Source organism: Argiope bruennichi, chromosome 10 (assembly GCF_947563725.1).
Source record: "Argiope bruennichi chromosome 10, qqArgBrue1.1, whole genome shotgun sequence".
Taxonomy (NCBI): domain Eukaryota; kingdom Metazoa; phylum Arthropoda; class Arachnida; order Araneae; family Araneidae; genus Argiope; species Argiope bruennichi.
Window position 1 is genome coordinate 8,365,354 of NC_079160.1, and position 24,154 is coordinate 8,389,507.

Consider the following 24,154-nt stretch of genomic DNA (forward strand, 5'->3'; position numbering starts at 1 on the left):
CACTATCTGGAGAATGTAGAATAGTCTGGAATATTTGTAATGATTAATCGGGAAATATGCTTCAGTTGTCGATAACAGCATTGACTTTTCGAAATTCAGTCGATAAAAGAGCCCGATAAGATGTGCCCAAGTAGGTTAACTTCTATTGACGTTTAATGGAATATCACTTTCAACACTCTTTCCTGCTAATTCTTTTCCAAAAGAATAAAATAAGTCATCCTAAGTAATCTCAATTCTATCCTGTGTCCAAAAACAACTGAACTTCCTCTGAATTGATATAAATATAATAAAAGTAAATAAAGAGGTCGTCCTGCTCCTGCTACAAGCAATAACCAGTTAATCAATGGACGAAAGTTTATTCCAATTTAGTTTAATTTATATTCCCTTTTAGAGCAATATTAGGACCATTAGCAGATAGACCTCATAATTTTTAACAGCTATTAGATGAAAGGGGCGGCATTTGAGCTGGCTTCTGGCTTGCCCTTCTTCAAACTTCCGCACCACACCAACGGGGAAACATTTAACCACAGCAGATGTAGTTGGATGGCTCGCTTGGCAATTCTTCTGTAGAATCAGGTTTCGAACCAGGAATCTACGACTTCGAGACCTTACCGTCAGGTCACGTCTACCCAATGAAAGAGCAAAGGAAATGCGACCAATATTCTACCTGAAATGGAATAAGAAATTCCGTGAATAATGGGAAGAAGCGGTTATTCGTGGTCTTCTAATTATTACCCGAAACAGCATATCTCCGAAACTGGCAGTATTCATTGAAAATTTTTTGAAACTATGAAAGGTGTAAGTATCGAAAAAAATAATCCCTTTTAGTACAAAATGTTTAATATTATTATATTATATTTGGAAACAGCAACGTTAACACTGACAAAACGCTTTCTAAAATGTATTGAGAAGAAACTGTCTTGTGTTTGTATAAACATATAGCTGTATAAACGTTGTATAAACGTAGGCTGGTTGTACATTTTTTATAAGAAATTAAAGTCACTGTTGCCAAACTATTGAGTTAAAAATGCATAAAAATCATTTCAATACCCTATTTTTATCTATATCTATACTTATAATAAAGCTCAATGTGTGTGCTGGCGCTCTACAGGTCAGACCGTTTGACCTACAGCTACCAAATTTGGCACTTGTATACCTTGGAGGTCGGAAATGTGCACCTCGAAGCAAGTTTTTCGAATTTTTAATTAAAATTTTAATTAATTAAAAATTAAGCGAAATTTTGGTATTTTTCCTCTATAATTTCTGAAAATATTACAGCACAGAATTGATTTTTACATCATGTTGAAGTTCAAAAAAATAATGTTTCCTACGATATTAATGTTTTAACCAATAAATTAAATTTCTATTTTTAATGATTTTTTTAAAAATAATTTAATTATATTTTTATACATTTTATTTTCCACAAAATGAAACTAAAATTTAATCTGCACGATCTTCCCATTATGCCATCACATTGACAAAAGCTGGTATTAAAAAAAAAGTTAACTATTACTGCAAAATAAGTATATCTTAATATATATAAATTACGTGTCACGTTGTTTGTCCGCGATGGACTCCTAAACTACTTAACCGATTTTAATCAAATTTGCACACCGTGTGCAGTTTGATCTAACTTAAAAGATAGGATAGCCCTTTTTTTGAATTTTTAATTAGAATTTTAATTATTAATTAAAAACTAACTTTCCCGCCAAAAAAAATCTTTTCATTTTCCCCACCGCCAAATAAGTACCACCAACGATGTGCTTCGTGCACGGTGTAGGGGTGGAACGCCGCCAAATAAGTACGGCTTCAGTTTTTTCTCCAACAGTCGTGAGGCTAGGCTTACGATTTTTCGGCTGATTATTTGAAACGATTCTATTTATTTTCTTAATGTTTGATGGATTTAAAATTAAACATTGTTAATTAATCGATCTTTCAGATTCATTCTGAAGTACTTTTGAATTAAAATAAAACAGAATAAAGGAAATTAAAAATTTCTAATCTGCATAGCGTTACCCCAACTGGCGTAGAAAAACTCACGCATTTGCGTTACATTTCGAATCCGAATGTTCGAATTATTTATGATCCTATCCGAAAACGTTTCTCAGGAATAAGATATCATTTTCAACAATTATTTTTTAATGCATACAATAAATTTGATACGTTGCAACGGATAAAGTATCACGATCTTATGTTTGAGTTTTGCATTACTGTACAAGGTGGAAATTCTCAGAAATATGATATTTTATTTGAAAATGATTAATTACAAACGTTTTAACGGATCACTGATTAATATAACATACTAAAATTCTGCTTTTTTTAATTATAAAGAAGTTTGGGAAAATACTTGGAGGTGCATACGGATAATTATTACTTTTCGTTTTGAATGAATTCCGATTCCTTATCTGACTGTTTACTAAGAAAAATGTTGTACGGCAATAACATTTGTTACCTTCATTCAATTTTCAATCAAATGATTTTATTTCCTTTGTTAAGGATATCGTAAAAAAGGTAAGTGAACGAGCCAATAATAAGTTCCTCTAATCGGATAATAAAAAATATTAACTCATTTGTATGCTAAATGAAATTTAATCTTTTTTTAAATAAATTATTGAAGATATGATAATAAAAAATGGTTAAAATAATGAGTAAGGCTTCAGTTTTTTTCTCCAACAGTAATGAGGCTAGGGTTTACATTTTTCGGCCGATTATTTCAAACTATTCTGTTTATTATTTTTTTTTTAATATTTTATGCATTTAAAATTAAACATTGTTAATTAATCGACCTTTCAGATTCATTCTAAAGTACTTTTGAATTAAAATAACACAGAATAAAGGAAATTAAAAATTTCTAATCTGCATAGCGTTACCCCAACTTGGGTAGAAAAATTCACGCATTTGCGTTACCGTAACTGGCGTTGAAAATTCACGCATGCGTATTGTGTTCTGATTGTTGACAATATTATCAACTCACGATTCCAGATTTAAATTATTTTTAGGTTAGTTGCGTGCTTTTGTAATTAAATTGTATATTTATGTTAGTTATATATATATTTTTTGTATATGCTTATAGTTTTAAGTACATCGTTTTTTAAAACCTGTTTTCGACCGATTATTTTAAACGATTCATTTTATTTTCTTAGTGTTTGATGCATTTAAAATGAAACATTGTTAATTAATCGATCCGTTCATGATGAATCTGAGAAAATTTTGTTGACAAATTCTTGAGATATTACATAAATTAAGAAAGATATTCTTTAGTACCCATAAAGTTTAAACGCTCAGTGACTCTGTTATCAGTAATCATATTATAAAAAAATGCTTTGTTTCAGAAAAAAATATTATTATATTAATTGCAGATTAATTCTTTCCACTTTAATTTAAAGCATAAATTCTACGAGAGCTAACAGAAAATTAGAGAGATACATATTAACGTTATGACTGAAGGCCTTTATATTATTATGAGTGATGACTGAAGACCTTTATAATATTATGAGTGAATTATATGACTATCAAAATTTGAAGTTTTAAAATATTTTGATAAAGAATCTATTAAAGTAGGAATTGCGTAAAATATTTAATTATTAAAATTTAAACGAAAATTAAGATTGGCGAACCGACTGGTCGCCAAAGGTGGCTAGTTAAATATATAAAAGTGTAATTTTCAGTACGAACCTGTATGAAATAAAATAAATATAAAATATGATAGTTTCTAAAGAATGAACGAGAGGAAAAGTTTTCTATGATATTTTATAATATCTATATTACTAATTCAATAAAATAGTTTTAATTAAGGCAAATATGATTTAATATATACGAGATATCCATTCTAATCACTGCCAAATTTGTAAGCCTTTTTCAGTAGGCATATATCTGCCAACAAAATGGTCTAAGTAAAATGAGTAGTTAGATTTTATGTAATTTGGGAATGATATTGAATAGAATATTCTTGAGACGCTAATATTTTAAATAAAAAGAGTTGCACTCCTATCAATAAAATCAATCATTAAAGCTGGCCTATTTGTGAAAATCTGAATATCACTTTTCTATAAAAACAGGCGATTTTAGATTGCGACCGTCTCAAAGAAACCAATTATCCCCCAGGATTTCTCAAAAGTGATTGGCCTAGATTATGAAAATGGTGATTGCTCTTAAATTGTAATGTTCAAAACTTAATAAATCGGCCAGATTTGATCGCAGAAGATAGAAACGTTTATTCATTTTGTCATGAATATTTAGCAGAATATGATTCCTTAGGACCAAAGGTCTGTCTAAAATTTAAATTTCATAATTTTTTTAAGTATATTTATAAACCGAAAAAAATTATTATTGAAATTCTTTTGAAAATAAAATTAAAACTGAATTTTACAATGCATCCATGAAATTTTTGTTGAAAAATTCTTTTGAGATATTAAAAATTATTTGTAGTGCATATAAGACTTCAATGCCGGACAACTCTGCTCTCAGTTCTCATATTTTTCTTTTAAAAAAGTATGCTTGCTTTCAGTAAAAAAATGTCTTTATGTTAATTACAATTTCATCATTTCCACTTTGATTTAAAACTAAAATTTTTCGTACACTGATTGAAAGTTAGAGAGAGATATGTAGTACAATGAATAGAACGGCTTACAGTCTACAAGTGAATTATATGACTACCAAAATTTGAAGCTTATAAATATTTTACTGAAACAGCTATTATGAGACCAAGTTGCATAAAATATTAATTGAATATTTTAGCGAGCATTAATGTTGGCGAACTGACTGGTCGGCAAAGGCGGCTCGTAAGAAATAAAAGTCACTGTTAGAAAGTTAAAGCTTATTAAGTCTACTTTGTTTCTTTCTAATTCATTTTGGATAACGTTTGATTGCTCTTCCAAGAATAATATGGCGACGCTTTATAAGCCATATAAATCTACGAGACATGAGTAATTACTTTTGTCTTGTGGTCTTGCTACTCGCCTACAAATCCAAACATTGCGAGTTCGGTCCTCGCTATCGCCAATAGTTACACTCCCAAGGAATGATTACTCCTACGTCCCACAATATACCATTTCTGTCAATAGATAATTCATTTTTTTCTACTGAAAAATAGTGTAAGTAATTCTTAATTTGGGATGAAAAATCATTAAAAACATATTTAAATGCAGTTCCAAAATTTTTAAATAAATATCTAATTCTTTCACTAATTCATAAGGCTGAAGCCAATTTTCTGCTTAACGAACCGCCACGTGCAGAAATCTCATATCTAAAGTTTCAAAAAATATTATCCGATATGAGTAAATTTGTTAATGAATAATTCACTTTGCGAATCTTGCAATAGTAAAGCCACCTTGATCATAAACGAGATGCAAATTGTTGATGCGTTTTAGTTTTCTTAAGATTTTCTAAGCAAACAATAGGAGACGGTTCATATTCTTTTAAAATTAGGGGTTTGATTTTTTTATATTCTTTTAAATCATTATCATTTATGTAAACCAACTTATTTGCTACTTTATCCCAGATTAATTTAAGCATGATTTCCGACTTATATTATTTCGGAACATTTTTATACTTAAGGGGGAAAAAATCAAGTTTCATTTCTTTTAGGAACAGAAAACGGTAATGTTTGAACAGCTTTCAGGAGTTTGTCCAAAGACAAGATATTCTCAATACTGCTATGCATAGCACTTTGAGTTTCGTTTTGTCGTTGCAAACGCAACGGATTTAATTCCTCGTCCTTTTTACATCCTGCCGCTGCAGTGGCAAGGAAGTCGGAGACAAATTCTTTATCCTTCAAATATTCTTTGGATTTTAGTAAGACATTCTGTGATACTTTACTTTATAATACTTTAACTCTGTGACTTTACAAGTTCGATCTTCCTTCTCTTCGATCTCGTGAAGCATGGCAAGCAGATCCACTTTTGTAACATTTTTAAACATTGTATCTCTATCCTATCTGTAAACCTATAAGCCCTGTACATATTATTAAAATTAAAAATACTAAAAACAGTTTATATGATTGAATCTTAAATAAGTTTTATGTAGATTTATATGCTACCAAAATATGCTCCTGTTAATATTTTTCTTTTAGAGAAAACAATTCAGTATGCCTTTACTTAAATCTCTACAACTGACAGAATCCAAAATTTAATAAAGATAAACATTTTAAATGTCAAAACTATAAAGTGATTTTCAAACTTCTCACGTGTTTCGTTTATAAGTTATCGTATTTCAATATTTAGGTATAGTAGACGGAGCAGCACTATCTTTTAACAAAATAGGAATTTCAATATTTGATACAAATTTGATGATTAACCCTCCTGTCGTCGGTGTTCACATTGCTATACTTACCGAAAGCGGCACATCTGAATAACAGGTTTATTCTTAAAAGTGTCAGGATTTTGACAAAGGGATCAGCGCTGCTGGGTCTGAGTCATTAGCAGATCACATGGTGTGAATGGCAGGTGTTGCTTATCGCTGTCTTTCGATTTTTAAGAGCATTTTTCTTTTAGTGGTCAGGAAGAGAGTGACAATAACATAGATTGAAAATGCTGAAAGTGTGATTGTTTTTAGAGGTTTTTTGATTATTTCATCAAACACCACATAAAATTTGAGGAAATGCGCGTTTAAAACATTAATTGCGAAAAATAACATCAAATTATAATTTTGCTTCTTCAGTATTTAGAAAATAATTATATAATTATGGAATTTCATACGATATTTCAATTTCAGAGATATCAATTTTTAGTGTTTATCTGCATGATTAAAATTTTGTAATTAAATATATTTTACAAAAATTCAGTAATGCTGAAATAACTGGATTATACAGCTGATGCACCTTATGACTGCAACAAATAAAAGTTATTGTCAAAATATTTCTTTGTAATATCCATGATACAAATTTGGCCTGGAAAAATGAATTAAATAATACATGTTATTTAGCTTATAATTAACCATTTGCAACTGAAATTTTGGAATGCTTCTAAAGCTCCTACAGAATATTAAGAACCATTTTAAAATAAATTACAATTTTTTTAAAAAAAATTTAACTTTAAGTTCTTCGGGTTAGAATCAAAGCTCTCACTATTTTACAATCGGATAACGACACATCGTGGGGTAAACGAATCATTAAAAAAAATTTCTGAATTTAAAAGCTTTGCAAATGCAGTTGCATTGTATTTTCTTACTTATTTCTTCCTAGCTGCTTTTGGCGACCAACACATGTGCCCAGATTGTTGGTTAAAATAAAATTTTAAATTAAATAGTTTCTTCAGCAAAACATCTTGTAATTTAAATTTTGATAGTCATATAACTCCTACTGTTTCAGACACCATGCACCATCTATGCTACATAATTTTTGAATTTTCTGTCAGCTGCACGACAGTAAATCCTTAATTTAAAACGGGAGTGAATAAACCTCAATTAATGCAAAACTTTTTTTTTTGTTGAAGCCAATCAGGCTTATTAAATTTCTGAATTCGGAGAATAGAATCATTCAGCAATAAAGTTTATGTATATTACTGAATATTTATTTTTAATTTTTGAAATGTTTCAGATGATCTATCATATACCTTATCCAGTGAAAATTTTTCTGATTCGACTACAATTCAGCTTACTTTAATAATAATGTAATTTTCAAGTGATAAAAACAATCATATATTGTTATATTTTTTACTATATTATAGGATAGAGCAGATATTTTATAAATGAATGCAGCGTTGAAAAATTTTCTTCACTACTTAGTTGTAAGATTAAATTTTAGTTCAATTACAAAAAAAATTCTAATAGTATATTAAAAGTATGCTTTAACAGGAAATATAAGCCCTGTCTTTGTAACTTCATCTTGAACAATAGAAAAAAAAGTCCATGATCAGATATGTGTAGCAATAATATAAACGGTTTGAATTATTTTATAACAGTGAAATATGCTGTTGTTAAAACGGCTTAATATATGCTCTTGAGTTTATTACAAATAAATAAAACAAATGCACAAAACAAATGAATCATTGAAAAAGTACTCTTTTGAATTTTAAGATGATACAAAAAAAAAAATCTTTTTTATACTGTAATAATTGTGAAAGTTGTAATAAAAAACTCGTCAAAATCACATTTAATTTTTAATTAATAATTTTTTTTTAAATTTTCAGAAGTAAAAAAATGATATCTACAATGCACAGTTTCATTTTCTACGATGTAAAATCCACTGAGATAAATATGTAAGCTCTAATAGAGTGCCAAAGCGCACAAACATTCGTCTCTGTTAATAATAAAGATGGACGAGTTTGTGCATCATTATTTGTCTGTTTGTTTTGCTGATCTTGAAATCTTACAGTTTGAAATAGAATTACCAAAATCAGCAGCTACATACTTTGGACAGTGGAAATCATTTTTTAAATTTTTTTAATTTACTCTTTCTAAGGGCATGGGAATTACACTCATCACCAAATTCATTAATCTTTGAATAAAGTTATGTAAGTTGGCATTAATTCTTACTAATTTTTCAGTAAGACAAAGAGGCTTCATTTGTTTATCTCAAATAAAATGAATTGTTTCTTAATTATTAATTGACAAAATTAATTAATAAATCAGATTAAATTTATCTAATAAGTCAATCTCTTTTCCTACGCCAATCTCAATTCTAAAAACATTTTACTCCAACATGACTAGAAAAAAAAAAGGCCCTTTAAAGGGTTATAAAAATTATTAAAATTTTAAAGTTTATTCGAAAATTTCACAGTAGAAAAATAATTTGTACATTAATTGTAAATTCAATTTTTTTAATCAATGATACGAAATTCTATGCTATATAATTTTCCAACTTTAAATTAAATCAAAAATAATTTAGCATATTTCAAATAATATATATTTTTTAATTGAAACTAAAATCGTTTATATTGTTATTCTAATATTTCATTCTGGCTTTTATCCCAGTGATGATGATTTAGTTAAAGGGTTAAAAAGATCTAAGCTAAAAGCAAAGGGTTAAAAATTAAAAACTAAATTATCACAGGGTGGAAAATACAAAAACAATGAAACTTATATCTCTACAATGCTTACATTTTTGTTCGAATTCGTCAAGGAGTGTGAAATTCTATAAGATTTAAAGAATTAAACAAATATTCAATTTTTATATACAGATTATTACGTTATAAAAATAAGGATTTAATATAATGAATGCTAATCTTTCCGAAAAATCTCACTTTAATATATTGGTTCTATATATCTCCCCGTTTTTAAATATACTTATTAATAAAAACTAAAAAAAAAGAAAAAAAATCATTAAAATTAAAAAGTTTTGTTTGTTAAATAAATTCTATACATAAGTTTAGTGTCATATTTTTAAAAATAAATTGCATAAGCAATCCTTAAATGAAAGCACGCTATAAAAGAGAAACTTTTCAAATTTTAATTTTATATATATTTTTATTTATTTTTTAGATAAACTATTTTCTTATGCTAGAAAGATTTAAGATCTTATTGATCAAATTATTATTAATAATACATATATTTATTCATTCTAGGTATATATTTTCATACGTTCAATTTTATTAACTTTATTTAAAACTCGTTTGGGATACGTATTTATTATCAAAATCTCAAAAGTAACGGCTCAGAACGTAAGCGAGATTTTAAAATGCTTAAAAGGACGCAAGCAGGAAGACGTCAATCATATCGGCCACTTATAACGATTCACTTTTCCTTATCATACATTCCCTTCTCATTATCTCACAGCTTGAGATCAGGGGAAGAGAAAAACACCAACCCGTAAAAATACGGGCAGCGACAGTTTTAAAGGAGTTTTTGTTTCCGTCTATTGACGGGCCCGCCATTTTGAATGGAGAAAAGATTCTGTCTTTTGACGGGTTTGCTACTTGGAGGGTTAAGCTATCACATAATTTTATCCATCTGGCTTTTTTATTTATTTATCATGTTCGCATAAACTTAAGCAGAGAAGTAGACTTAATTTAAACTGATTTCATTTAAAATTTGATTCAAATTAATGAATCTAATGTAAAGATTCCGCAAAAAATTTTATTCTTCTAAATCGTTTCATTTTTTACTTGGCATACTCGCAGATAGATGGATGTAATATTAAATGTTGTTTTTCTTTCGGGCTCATAATGATTTGAAAAGTTAAGATTCGCTTAAACCTGTGGTCAATTTATTTGAAGACTGCATTCTTTACCTCGCATAATTCGTATATGGGCAACTGTCTAGTTTACAAATCTCCAACCTTGAGTAAATACTAAATTTATGGGAAAAGATTTACTAGGGATTATTTTCGCTATCAACAAGTTATCTGTGTTGTCTAATGCATGAGGAGAGAAAACAATCAAATTGTTAAATTGGTGTTCTGAAAGAAATTAGAACCTACTGTCGATATCACGCATCGTTTGTACAGTTATCTAAAAATGTTTCCGAAACTGGGTGGTTTCAAAATATCTGGTAAATCCGATAAATTCGGGGGGGGGGGCGACAGTATCAAAGAAAACTTATAAATACTTACCTTTTTGAAATATTTTTTGTTTTATTTTTTAAATTAATAAGTACTAAAGTAATTTTTTTAAAGGAAAATATTATAATTAGAGCCTAAAGTTTTTCTTTAATCAAGCACATTTCTTTTTTATATCATGCATACTCATTATGTGTTGAATTAATAGCCACTCTGCCAATTATGGCATAAATATAAATTTTGTAATATATTTATATATCTGATGTAAATATTTTACACTGATACTTTTTACAGGGTTTTATTGATTATTTGCTTGTTTTCAGTTTCTGCAGTGTTAAAAAAATGTAATATAATTCAATTTTTATAATTTATCTTCTTTCCGAAAGTAAAACAACTTAACTTCTCTTTGTAACCTTCATTAATTTTTTCGAACTGTAAACAAACATGGCTTCGAACATAGCTAGGCAAGCTACGAAACAAGTTCGACCAATATTGTCGACTAACAGAGAAGAAGCTAGAAGAAATGTTCTGCGATTATATAAAGCATGGCATAAAAATCTTTTAAGAATAAGTATGTCACTTATTTAATTCATTCTTTCTGAAAATTGTTAATTCCGATATAGCACATTTAAATATTATTGTATGAAAAAAACCCTTCAAATCAGTTGAGTTTAAAATTATTATGCTTTATTATATAAAATGGGTGTTAAAATATTTTTATTTGGATTTTTACCTTTTTATCAAATATGAATTGCTAACTTCAGTGACCTTTCATCCATATCGGTGCTATTTCTTTTCAAAATTTGTGTCCTCTCTAAATTACATATCTTTCAGATTGAACTTTTAAAAATTAGTCGTTCATCTGCAATTATTTTTCATTATACAATGTGAATTTAACCATAATTTTTTCTGCTAACGACAAATTTTATAAAAAATACATTTGAGCCAGTGCTGTACCAATAGCGGCCTTATAGCCATCGTTTTCAGAAGGAAAAACAAGTCAGTGCAAACATTTAGGCTTTTAACATTTATTATATGTAGGTTTTATATATTTTGTCTAGGATTTACATAAATTTATGTCAATTAGATGTCATTTATGTGATTTTAAATAATATAGCCATTTTTTTTTTTTTTTTTTTTTTTTTTTTTGTATCAAGGACTTTTTAAAATTCTGAAACTGATAATTTAGAATTTTAAATTACATGCATATGCAATTTACATGACATTCATTATTAAATTAAGTGAGATATACATGGAAAAAAAATTGGATTATAAAATTTAAGTATATTTTTGTTAAACTTTGATCAGTTAATTAGATACTAATAATATCTAATATAAATATCAGGTACATAAAAATAGTTATTTTCTTAGAGCTATAATTAGCAAAGACTGATTCTGTAAACTACACTCTGATTTAAACTGTATCATGATAATTTATAATCTTCACATCAGCTCTCATTTTTTTTTTTCTTTTATAAAATTGCTTTAAATATACGAGGAAAAAAACTATACATTTTGTACAACTATACATTCAATGCTAAATAATATGCATGTTGCAAATATATCAAATACATATATTATTCATATCATTATAATAATGCAAAAATATAATATGCGCACACTTTTATTAATTAAATTTTATATATAGTATTATTATTTTATTCAGAAATTTATTTAAAAATTTTTTAATAGTGTATATTTTTTGATTTTCACATTTATTTTGTGAAATAAGCCCTGCTTTTTTTAAACATATCTTTATTAACCTACTTTCTATCTATCTATCTGTATTCAGTACAAATTTTGTATTCAGTTTTAATTTCCCAATGAACTCGGGACTTGAAACTTATTAACTCACTTTCTTATCTGTTTGATATAAATTTTTTAATCTGGTAAACATATCAGGAAATTAGTTTAAAATCAGTTGCAAAATTTCACACACACAAGATTAAAAAACAGATTTATAATACCATACAGATTGTCCTGAAAATTTGTGATTGTTAATTTTAAAGAATCAAATTATTTTTATTTAAATAAAATAATTAATCTGATAATAGTACAGTAATTAATAAAATAATTACTGTACTATGAAAAGTTTGTGGATCATGTTAAAAAAATAAGCAGTTTTTGTAATTATTGTATCTTAACACATTTCTCATTTTGAAAATCTCTGATTTGTGATATTTTGTCTATAGTATTGCTATTCCTATGCAATGAACACATGATAGAAACTTTAAATCATTTTATGTAGTTATTTCTGAGTTGCCTTAATTGCTCTGTAAATCTTTAGATCTTTCTTTAAAAATTATTATTAATTTATATATAAAAGTCCTTTAGCAGTTAAAAAAAATTTTTCTCATTTTAATTTCAGATGCAAACAGCAAGAGAATTTCTTGCTTTGTTATATTTTAGATAAATTTTTTTTACATTTTAAATACTAGGCATGAAAATATTTTTATCCCTGGACAATGCCAGGCATGTGATCAAACAATTCAATTAGCATCATCTATTTAAATAAAGTGGTAAAATAGAATCCTAATGTAATGGTTTTTATGAAATGTTTTTTCAGCACATAATATTAGTTAAATTAAAATAAAATTAAAATAATAAATGGTAAAAGATATTTTCAATTATATACCAACTAAAGTGTGTATATGTGGTTTTTATTAAAGTATTTTTGAAAATGTTGTTTTTATGAACTTTTAAAATTATTTGGTAAAGATATACAAAAAAATACTCAATTCTCTAATTTAAATATGTTTATGCGGTAGGCATATGATATATATGGGAAGCTCAAACTAAGGAAAAAAGAAAAACTTGTGACAGCATTGAATTTTTTCACGATTCTTTGTTCACACCACACTGTATAGCATTAGCATTCAAGGTTGGGGACAATTAGAGTTTTAATGATGATTACATGATGCTAACAGTCTTTTATGCTTATCATTGTTAAGAATGATGGTAATATTTTTAAAATTATGAACTGTCTTTTTTCATAAATTAATTATTGGTTTTAAATCTTTTTTTATTGCAGTACAACTCCATAATTTGCCAATATCATTAAAGACAGGAAGGGATAAGATAAAAGAATCGTTTACCAAGAATCGAGATGTAACTGACATTAGAGTTATTGATATGTTAGTTGCAAAGGTAAAAATATTTTACTTAATTTGCATTCATTAGATTATATATTTTTTTAACAAGTAAAGCAATTTATGTCTACTTGGTATAAATTTTTTTATCTGATAAGTCTAGGTAATTAACATCATTTGAAAAATGAAAGTGAAAATTTGTTGTAGCATGCCTGAGAAGTTTATTGATTTCCCTATATAAAATAAAATCATTAACAATCAACTTATCATCACTGGGCAAAGTGATGATAAAACAGAATTCCTGAGTATAAAGTTATGGGAACTGTTTCTTGGGATACACAGAATGGTTAAAAAAATTTTTTTTTTGTTTGAATTCCAACAAGGAACAGCAAGATAATTTAGCTTCCTATTGTGAAATTATAAACATCAAGACAGTGTTAAATGCCTTTGACGTATTGTCATAGGAATGCAAAACTCTGTATTCCAGCTGAAATTCAAAACCTGATCTGATCTTTTCGCTGGGAGATATTCGATTAATACCATATACAGTTGAGACCTTTCGCCTTGCAGTTACTGTATTTTTTTTAAATCTTTGGACCTTATTAACTGGTGGGCATTGACATTGACGAGAAAATAAAACTGTTGTAAATAATTGTATGTTATCACACATAACAGAGATTTGAGAAAACAAATTTAAAACTGGGTTTTTCGTTATGATAGATACTTAAACTGAAAAGGAAAGGAAAAATAAAGAATTTTATGTAGCATTAGAAATTAAACGCCTTTGTAAATTTTTTTTCATTTGCATTTCAAAACAACCTTTAATTAAAAAGCAGCCCTTGTATTAATAAGATGTTACCGTAGTCACCCTTTATATTGGTCACAGATTGGATGTAACAATCGGATTGATCAAAATATGTGGAATTGTTTTTCTGTTTCTAAATACATAGAAAATCTGCTGAGTGTAATGATCAATTGTTTCCTTGTAGTAATGAATTTTGTTGATTGGATATGAAAGTCTAAGGCAGAAGGTTCATAAGACACTGTTGATTGTTACTACCATTGAAGTTCCTCTGTCCTCTATAGTGCCCTCTATCTAATGAGATATTGCCTTTTATCAGAGAATATTATCCATTTCATGATGAGCAAATGTGGTATGCTGGGCTTTAAAAAAAGTCTTTTGAAAGAGTTTAGAATCAACTTTTCAAATTAAGTGTGTGGATATGTTGAATATGGGATACAGCATTCCTGATATATAGGAGTGATATTGAATCTATAATCTGGATGAGTGACAATTTGGCATTTAAACAAAAATGATACAAGGAGGAGGGCATGAATGATCTAATGAATGAGCGGTTTCTCTAAATAGCCGAAAATAATGTATGTAAAAATGCACAATTGCTTCATCTGAAAGCCAAAGACTTAGTAGATGAATATGATTTTTAAGCTCTTGACTGCTATTTCCCAAATAGAAAAAAAGAGAGAATAGAATTTTTGTGAAACAACATTGTGAACAAGATGATGGCAACTAAAAAACATTTGAAACATGGAGTTAAGAAGAATATCTGCATTTGAGCGTTGCATTTGTACTGTTAAAGGTGTTTAATGTAAATGACACAAGGTTCATTCCATGTTATAAAAACACAGGGTGTAAACCTCACCATCTCAGAATTGTGTGAAATTTGGCATACTATTGATATAGACTTTAAAAATATGAAATTTTATCGAGACATGTCAAATCTTTTTTTAAAAATTATAAATCGCTAAAGTTCTCAGAAATGGGGCTTAAAATTGCATACTATAATTTTTTGAATTGTTTTAGAAATTTTCCTAATTGAGTTCGAGGCTTGGGATAGGTGCCCTTTTACTGCATTTTTCATGCTCTTTGCTATGATATGCAACCGTATGTAGGTCCAAATTAGAAAAAATTTCTTAAAATCTAATTTAAAAGTTTTTTTTTTTGGCATGGCAAAATATAAATTTGGCATGATAATGACTTCATCGCTGAAAAAATAAAAAAATAAGTTCTTTTCTATTAATTTTAATTAATACAATAATGCTAATATTCACTTTTTATAAAAATAAACATGAACACTGATATAAAAATGCCACTATTATAGCTAAAAAACTTACTATTAAATATTAAGATCTGTTTATCATTTTAAGCTTGAAAAAAAAAAAAAAACTTCATTTATTTATTCTACGTCAATGTTAAGAAGGATATAAATACTTCCAATATTCACAGGATTTACTTTTGCCAGAACATCCATATCTGAGACCCATAGAATATCAGAATATCTTGGATCAGAGAAGGATGGAGATTGCCTAGATGGATAAAAAATTTTATTTTTCTCTAAAATATATCTGAGCCACGAGTTTCTTTTTCCAATCAGAAAAGCTAATCTTCTAGGCAAACAAGCTAGCTGTCAAAGATATCAAGTGAATTATAAATAAATGACTTAGGAAGGTTTTTGTTTCATTCCAACCTAATATTTTTAGTTTTTTTTTAAAAATCTGTTTTTATTACTGACATTTTTGACTGTTCTCCTCTTGTTCACTTTGGGGGAGGGGATGTGATGTCAAATGCTATTTAAATGTAATGGATCTTTAATTTGCAGCACATATTTGTTTTGATCTGACTTGGTTAAAGTGCAAGAGTGAATTGTAGTGATAATTTGTCTTTTTTAGGGCGAAATGGAGCTTAAGGAATGTGTAAATGTATGGAAACAGCCTGTTCATGTCATGGCCTATTTCAAGGATACTGTAGAACCAAAACCAAAGGACTTCTTGGGTCGTTTCTTTGCTGGTCTAGAGTGATATAATCTCCATAGGTTCTTTTTGCACATATAGAGATTTCAATTCTGAGTTGAAATTTATTTGCTAAAACAATTACTTGTTTCATAATAAATTTTTTTGTTTCCAAAGAAAAATATCCCGTAATAAATGTGTTAGTGTTTGTTTTCCTTTATCTTGTTATTGTGTGGAAATTAAATCATTTTTTTCCTCATTGATCTAATTTCTAAAAATATTTTGCATGTGCTTTCAAAGGAAGTTTTTCACAATTATGTTAAAATGTTGATTTTTTGTATAGTTTGAAAATGACTTTTATATTCAGACAAAAATTTATCGACTGTTATCCAAATATATTCACAGATCTCAAACTATTGATTATTTCAAAAATTCTTAAAATATAAATAATTTTTTTAAAAACTTTCTGTCATGGTTTGTAATTTTATGAATAAGTCAGTGTGAAAAGTAGCAGAAGCAATTTTTCTTACAATAGAATATGTGATTGTTTAGTTTTTGCTTAGTAATTTGATATGTTTTGTTAATATTTTTATAACAATTGAAAATTTTTTTCTTAAAATCATCTGCTATGAATTCAAATATTCAAACATATGTTTTGTTTGCATATCTTAAAATAAGAAAATATATTTAATATTTTTAAAAATACTGTTTAATTACTATGCTAAAAAGTAAAATTTTTAATTAAAAGCATTTTGTACTATTTCATTTTCAATATACAATTCATTATTATAAAAATTTTGACACAATTCATATGGAATCGGTTAAATTAAACAGATCGATTTAGTGATGATTAAGTTAAAAAAATATTAAAATAGTGTACTTTTATCAAAAATGCACAAATAGAGGAAATTTTAGTTCACCAGAAAAAGTGTGAAAAATTGATTCCAAAATTCCATTAAAACACACATAAAACAAACCTCATTAAATAAAAATATATATAAAAAAAGAAGTAAAAACGAAGTTGAAAAGAATGGGATTTAACTGAATGTTTCGGAAAATACAGGATATTTTTGAAATATCTCTGATGTAATTTTGTAATGCAAAATATCTGTGGAATTGGCCGTGGAGATGCTTGCATTTAAAGAAGGTAAATAAGAAAGTGCAAAGGAACAAACATTTTAGTGATTATTCTAAAGTTGCTGCTCGAAAGAGTGACTATAGAAAAGATTCACTGTGATGGCACATGTATTAGTAAAAATGGCTGGCATGTCATACATTTCCCACAGCTACATACAGCTTAGCTGCTAGATTTTGATTCAACTCATTAAGACGTTTGTTGGTCCTTCCTATACACGCGGGAAAAAGGTAAAAGCTCGATGTCGATGAAAGCGGTTCCTAATGATGAGGATAAGAGTAGCCCTGCAGATCGGAGGAAGTGCCTGAGAAGGTTTGATTGGCAAGCCTTACAAGAAAGTAAAGGGTGTCCCAAAATTAACGCAAGATCTGAAGGTGCCACCATTTATGCAGTAAAGTGTTGGCACTCCTATTAAAAAAGCCATTAGTTTAGGGTTAGAAAAAATTGAGTGTTATCAATAGAACAATGTGTTAACACAAGATTTGAATTAAATGAAAAACACAGTTTTTTTCTTTAAATTGTTATATTTATATTGACTCGCACATACGCACTCTTTTGTCGAAATTTTCCATGACCATTTTGTTTAAATGTGGACGAATTTCGTAGATGCAACATTGAATTTCCTCCTTCAATGCACGTGGGCTTGTTGGCACAGATCTTTGAATATTGATATATTTGAATTTGAATATTGTTCAACAAGGAAAACGCGTTGTTCTATCGTCATTTTTTTCCCTGAACAGAGGAAAAAGTTGCTAAAAATATAAAATAAAACGAAGTTCACTTTGCAATATTCAGTATTGAAAAGAGCTAAATTCATAGATCCAGAAATCCTTGAGAAATTTATTAATTTTCATTTTCCAAAGTGATTGCGTTACATGTTTTTAATGGTATCACATTTTTAAAACATTATAAAATTATGATGAATTACATTTTATAACAACGAAAGAAAATGCCTTTTAAAATCAAAATATTGATAGCAAAAATTATCATTTAATGTATACTCTACACTTCCAATGATCTGCTGTGCGTCGAGCATATCAATAACAGTTATCTAGCCATGTCAACCTTCTTTGATGAATCATATATCATCACCACAAAAGTTTAAAATCAAGCTTGAAAAGTAATCATGGTGCGTTCTGGTTGATTGGAAACTCATTTTCTGATGCCAAATTTTATGGCGGCTCTCTTAAAGGATGTGTGTAAGTAGTAGTAAAGACTTTCTTCGAAACGTAGGATGGTGGGGGAAGGCTATCATTGGTGTCAAAACTAGAGGTCGTGATCTTTCTTACAAAACAGAGCAAAATCGGAACTGTAATTTGTGTCTTGATTTTTCCTAATTATTTCATATATATTGGTATAATTTCTCTCTTCATACTCAGAATACAACTGAAGGCGTTCTTTCAAAGGAGTCTTTTCTTTCGGAAATCTAGGCAAACTCTCCAAAACAATAACTTATACTTTTAAATTTTATGATAGTATCAGCACTCATCTTTCAGATGTAACTGGTAGCTGTTTATTCAAATTTTAGAATAGATTCTGCTATATGCACAGAACTTAGATAAGAGATTTTTTTTTTTAATTCAATGACTTTTATAAATTTATTGTCTAATTTTGCCAAACATATTGAAAATACTTCTTATGAAACGTCCTCCCACTGGTATGGATTCTAAATTTCGAGGCTTTCATTCTCACCATCTAAGAATGAATGATAACAATGAATCTAACAATGACGAAGATAATAACTCTCGTGTCGTTTAAAAATGGGTTGCGAATTCAACTCCCCTGCTAGATATTAATCAAGCAGTAATAATCTGACAAAAATTTCTGCATTTGTTGATACATTTATTGATTCAAATTATAATTCTTTGTGTCACTTTAAACATGTGGAAATTAGTTTTCAGCGGATATATTGTAAACAAGTAATATAATTTTTTTTAAAAGTCAATTCCTACTTTCGCAAGAATTGAACTCACATTCTTTACCTTCACGTGAAAAATGCAGAAATCCTTGCATTTTACCGATTGAGCTACTGCCTGTTGATTTTAGTTTTCATCACAAACTGCTAAAACTCTATTTAAAGTATTAATAATTAATGAATTAATATTTGAAAAAACTGTATTAACATCAAGTGTCATCCACTACAAGTTTAAAAAAAATGTATTTTAACTTGAGTGGATGAATAAAAAGTATTTTACTAACCATTGAAAATTTAAACAAGATATATAAATATATATAGGGAGAGTGTGAACTAATAGTAGGAATTGAAAAATGGCAAAACACAAGAAAGTTGCATATATAAATAACTTTAAAATAAATGTAAAGTCCGTTAAATAAAAGTAAATGCCTGTATGAATATTCTTTATAAAATATTAATTTGCAGTTACATTTGTTAATTATTTCACGATTTTAATTTTTAAAAAGTTGAGGAGTTTTTGTATTATGATATATTTTTGAAAAAAAAAAAAAAAAAAAGAAGTGCATTTCCATTTCTAACAGTCACCAAGTGAACTAAATAAAACTGAAAATCGTACAGATTATTTAAGATAAAAACATTTGTGCTTAATTAATTTAGAAAAATAAATTTAATGCCGGGTTTACACTCGGCCAGTTATAAGAAGGCTATTAGGCAGCGCATGCGCAGAAAGGGACTGATTTATGTTTGCCACAATTTCATCAGATAGATTCAGGCATTTTCAGCATTTTGTCTATAAATTGTCGTTTTGGCGACCCTGAATTTCTTTTTTACTGCGTATTGTATTAAATTGATGGATATTCACACAAAAAAACATGATAAAAAAAGTTAACATACCTAAATTTGGAAAACTATAGAAAAAAAAATGGCAAATAAAATGAAAAAGAAAAAGAAGACATCGCATCAGAAAGAACAAAGAGCAAACATTGTCGGAATTAATCTATAATAAGTAATTAATTTTTTTATGCCCAAAAAAAAAAACCCTGCCAAATTCTACAAACGCATAAGGGGAAAATAAATAAATAAATAAAATAAAATACAGCGGCATGTTGTTGTCCCTTCGGGACAATTATTTGCAATCGACCGAACAGCATTTTTCAGCCTTAATAGGCATGCGCTGCTTACTGGCCGAGTATAAACCTGGCATAAATAATATTTTAATGTTATCATCGTGTTCAAAGTCAGATTAAAAGCCTGAGATAAAATAACATTTCTAAAATTCTTCTTCAACTTCATTTCCCGAGATATATAAACCTATTTTGGATTTATTAAAGGGAAATTTCGGGATTCAGAAAGGAAACATTTTCTCACAAAGCTGCCATTTCTATTCGACGAGTGAATGATAAGTTTCTATTCCCATTGATTTTCAAATACGGCATTAGTCATTAATAATGCTGCAGATAAGATGAATTTGTTTCCGAGTGTCAATATGTTAGCCATTTCGGATAATCGCCTTGTTGGAAATGAGAAAGCAAATCTCTCACCAATTTCCCTACTTAGGAGAAAAAAGAAAAAAATCTTTTCATTTGTTCAAGAAAAAAGTATACATTTCTTTCTTTCGATATACCTCTTACTGGGAACCACGAAGAATGCTCTTGTAGAGTTTCCTTTCCTATACACTGAATTCACATTAATAAACCAATACCTATAATAAAACTATTTTATGAATCGGTGTATTTGTCTCAATTATTATTCTAAAATCCTTGAACCGCGTTTCATGGAACCCTAATATTTCGAATTCTATTCCTTTGTGTTAATCAGCTGTCTCTCCTTACTGTCTGTTTTGCACAGTTATTGCATTCAACTATCCACGCTTATTTGGATATACATCTAATATAAAGGTTATAGCAGGGGTGGGCAGACTTTTCTAGGGTACGTGCTGCTTCTAATTTTTTCAAGGTTCCGTGGTCCACCCTGGGTGAACTAAAAACGCAGGTGTGGTGAACTAAAAAAAAAAAAAAGGTACTTATATATTATATATAAAACTTATATATTATAAAAAAAGGTTACAATATTTATTGTAACTAATAATAAATGCGGAATATGTACTTACCTACATAACTACGAACATAATAATAGCCACAAGTACAATACTATCAAATGATCTATTTAATATCAAAAAATTCAAAATATATTAAAAGATAAATCAATTTTATGTAAGCTTTGTTCTTGTAGTTATAGTTAGTTGCAGACTTTGTCTGCATACTGTCCACCGATCTTGAATATCTCGATATATAATTACTAATTGCTTTTCTTGCTCTGGATTCTAAGCGGTCGTTTGTGAGACGGGAACGATATGTTATTTTAATTTTATTAATCGAAAAAGCAGGTTCAAACAGGTTGGTAGAGCCAAAGAACAATTTCAAATGATACGTATTTTTTTAAAAATTAGGATACTTTACTTCCTCCATTAAATTCCAAAAGTTTAGTTTCTGAACGTACCGATTTCCTTAGTTTCTGCACTACGTGCTTTTAGAATTAAGTCATTCTGAAGGAGAAAAACTTCGTTTGCCTCAAGAGATAAAAATAATATATAATTTATATTTTCAGTTATTTCTTCCACATCAGCATTGCCAATTGGATAAACATGAATGTAACAATTGTTTTTTTTTTAGTATGCGCGTCTTAGGTTTTAGTGAAGGCGTTCACCCCAAAATGTCTTAGTGCTCCACAGGTCAAACACGATCGACTTAATGCCCATACCTGGGCTACAGTCAGAGTTAAAAGAGGGTTGACTCCCTAATTTTAATTCTGGAGCATTAATTGAAATCTTCTTACTCCTCTTTGGAAACTGACAGAGGCTGCATTACAGTAGCGGAAGTATCTATTCTGCAGACGAATGGTTCATCTCAGATCTTCGATCTTAAAGGGTCTTTCACAGGCAAGAATATTGCTCAGAGCTAATGACAGAGCAACGGAAATAATGAGTTTCTAGGACCTTTGAACATCCACATCACAGTTGCAAATTTTAGGTACTCGAGCCTTATTTTGCTTTGGAACTGGAATTCGATTGGATCTGTCTATTGAAAGAATGGCTCAGGGATGGAAGCGACTAAAGCGGTGGAAATTTTTATTCGTTTTTAATAATGAAATCTTAAAAATATTTTGAGAGAAATAAAGAAAAAAAATGCCTTTGATAAAGCAAATACATTGATTTAAATAAAACCCTTTCTCATTATCGTACTGGTTTGACGACCGCAATTGTCAGGGGTGCGGGAGAATGAACTATGACAGATGGAAGGATGGATGCACCGGACGTGTGCAAGTGACCACGAGCTGTAATGAAGATTTATTAATCAATTATTATTATTACTTTTAATGTCGCGAAATATTAAATTATTCTAGACATATTCTATATTCAATCCCAACAAATTAGATTTAGAAGATTATTACAGATCGACTGGTTTTAAAATCTATTCCAGACGTATGGACGCTAAGAATTGACAATAAAGCTTGTTACAAATATTGGCCCTTATATAGGCACAGATCCAAATTCGCAGTTACAGCTAATATTTAAATATCTACGTATGAAAAAGTTATAAGTGGAAGGCTGGTGGATATTCACTGATAAGATTCAAATCTGAGGATCAAATACATAAACCTCCACAAATCAGTGCTGATATTGCATCTACTATTGTACATAACTGAAATCTTCAATTGTACACAACTCGGAATGAGGAGTCTCGCTGCCCGGGATCGAAGGTTTCAAGTGCTTATTTCTGAAATACATGGGATTGATGTCTGTTGTAATCGTTGGGGTTTGACCCATCCTGATGAAATGGTGCAGAAGTTCAAAGAGAAAAATGCCAACTAAAAGAGACACCGCTCAGTATTATAATATCCATTCCAAAAAGCGAGAGTTTAGTTTAATTATTATTATTAATAATAATCTATATGTGCCAAACAATAGTCCTAAATTTCCTCAATAACACAATTGACTAAATTAATACATTTTTACGATTTAAAAATGTAATTTTGCTTTAGACATTTTAAATCTTTCATTTTCTTCAAACATTTGAAGGTAGTATATTCGAGAAAAATCTTTTTTGCATTACTAGGAAGATTTTGAATATATCCGAAGATAATTAAAGTTATCCAAGTAATGAAACGACAGATCCTTTTTGGTCAATACTGTCGTTGAAACTGAATAGAAAAAATCTTCAATTTTCTTAACAAAATATCAATCAATTTGAGTTGAACCGCGGATGGTTCTTGATGCTTAGAATTTGTAGAAGAGTCTATTTTCTTTTCAAACTATAAGAGACACCATTTAATAAGATTTTGCGAATTGAAATAACATAGAATTTTTAATCTAAAATATAAACATTAAATTTCTGAAAAAAGTATTTGCATTTTTTATACTTGTAAAAGTATGCTTGTGGTGAGACTTCAAGAATTTCAGCACCTCCCTATTTCATTTCACTTGCTAGATTGCTGACGGGGCCTCAAAAATTCAATGTGACTTAATCAAGTCATATGGCAATGAGAAGAAGTCATGTCATTATAAAAGTATGTGATGGGAAGAGGCTTGTCTGCATCTACCTTGTCTGCATTTCTTTTTCATCAGTCGAATATATATTTTTCTCACGTGTCTGGATTTCGGTTTTCTAAAAAATTGTAGCAGTTGCATTACTCTATCTTCTCTTTTGGATAATAGATGGTGATGCCTGATTAGGTACGCATCCCAAAGTGCATTGCGATTATATATATACTAAGGAGAGATGCTGTTCTGTTAAGATGCGCGCGTTAATGTCTTGTCTTGTCTTTCGTGTTTATTT

General features: G+C 28.8%; 1 protein-coding gene across 1 annotated transcript; it reads left to right on the forward strand.

Moving 5' to 3' along the window:
• Positions 1 to 10,837: 10,837 nt before the first annotated feature.
• On the forward strand, positions 10,838 to 16,483 carry LOC129988441 (NADH dehydrogenase [ubiquinone] 1 alpha subcomplex subunit 6-like). Its single transcript, XM_056096670.1, has 3 exons — positions 10,838 to 11,003; positions 13,464 to 13,579; positions 16,210 to 16,483. Exons 1-3 carry the CDS (start codon positions 10,877 to 10,879, stop codon positions 16,336 to 16,338), a joined length of 372 nt encoding a protein of 123 aa, XP_055952645.1. The 5' UTR covers positions 10,838 to 10,876; the 3' UTR covers positions 16,339 to 16,483.
• The last annotated feature ends 7,671 nt before the right edge of the window (positions 16,484 to 24,154 follow it).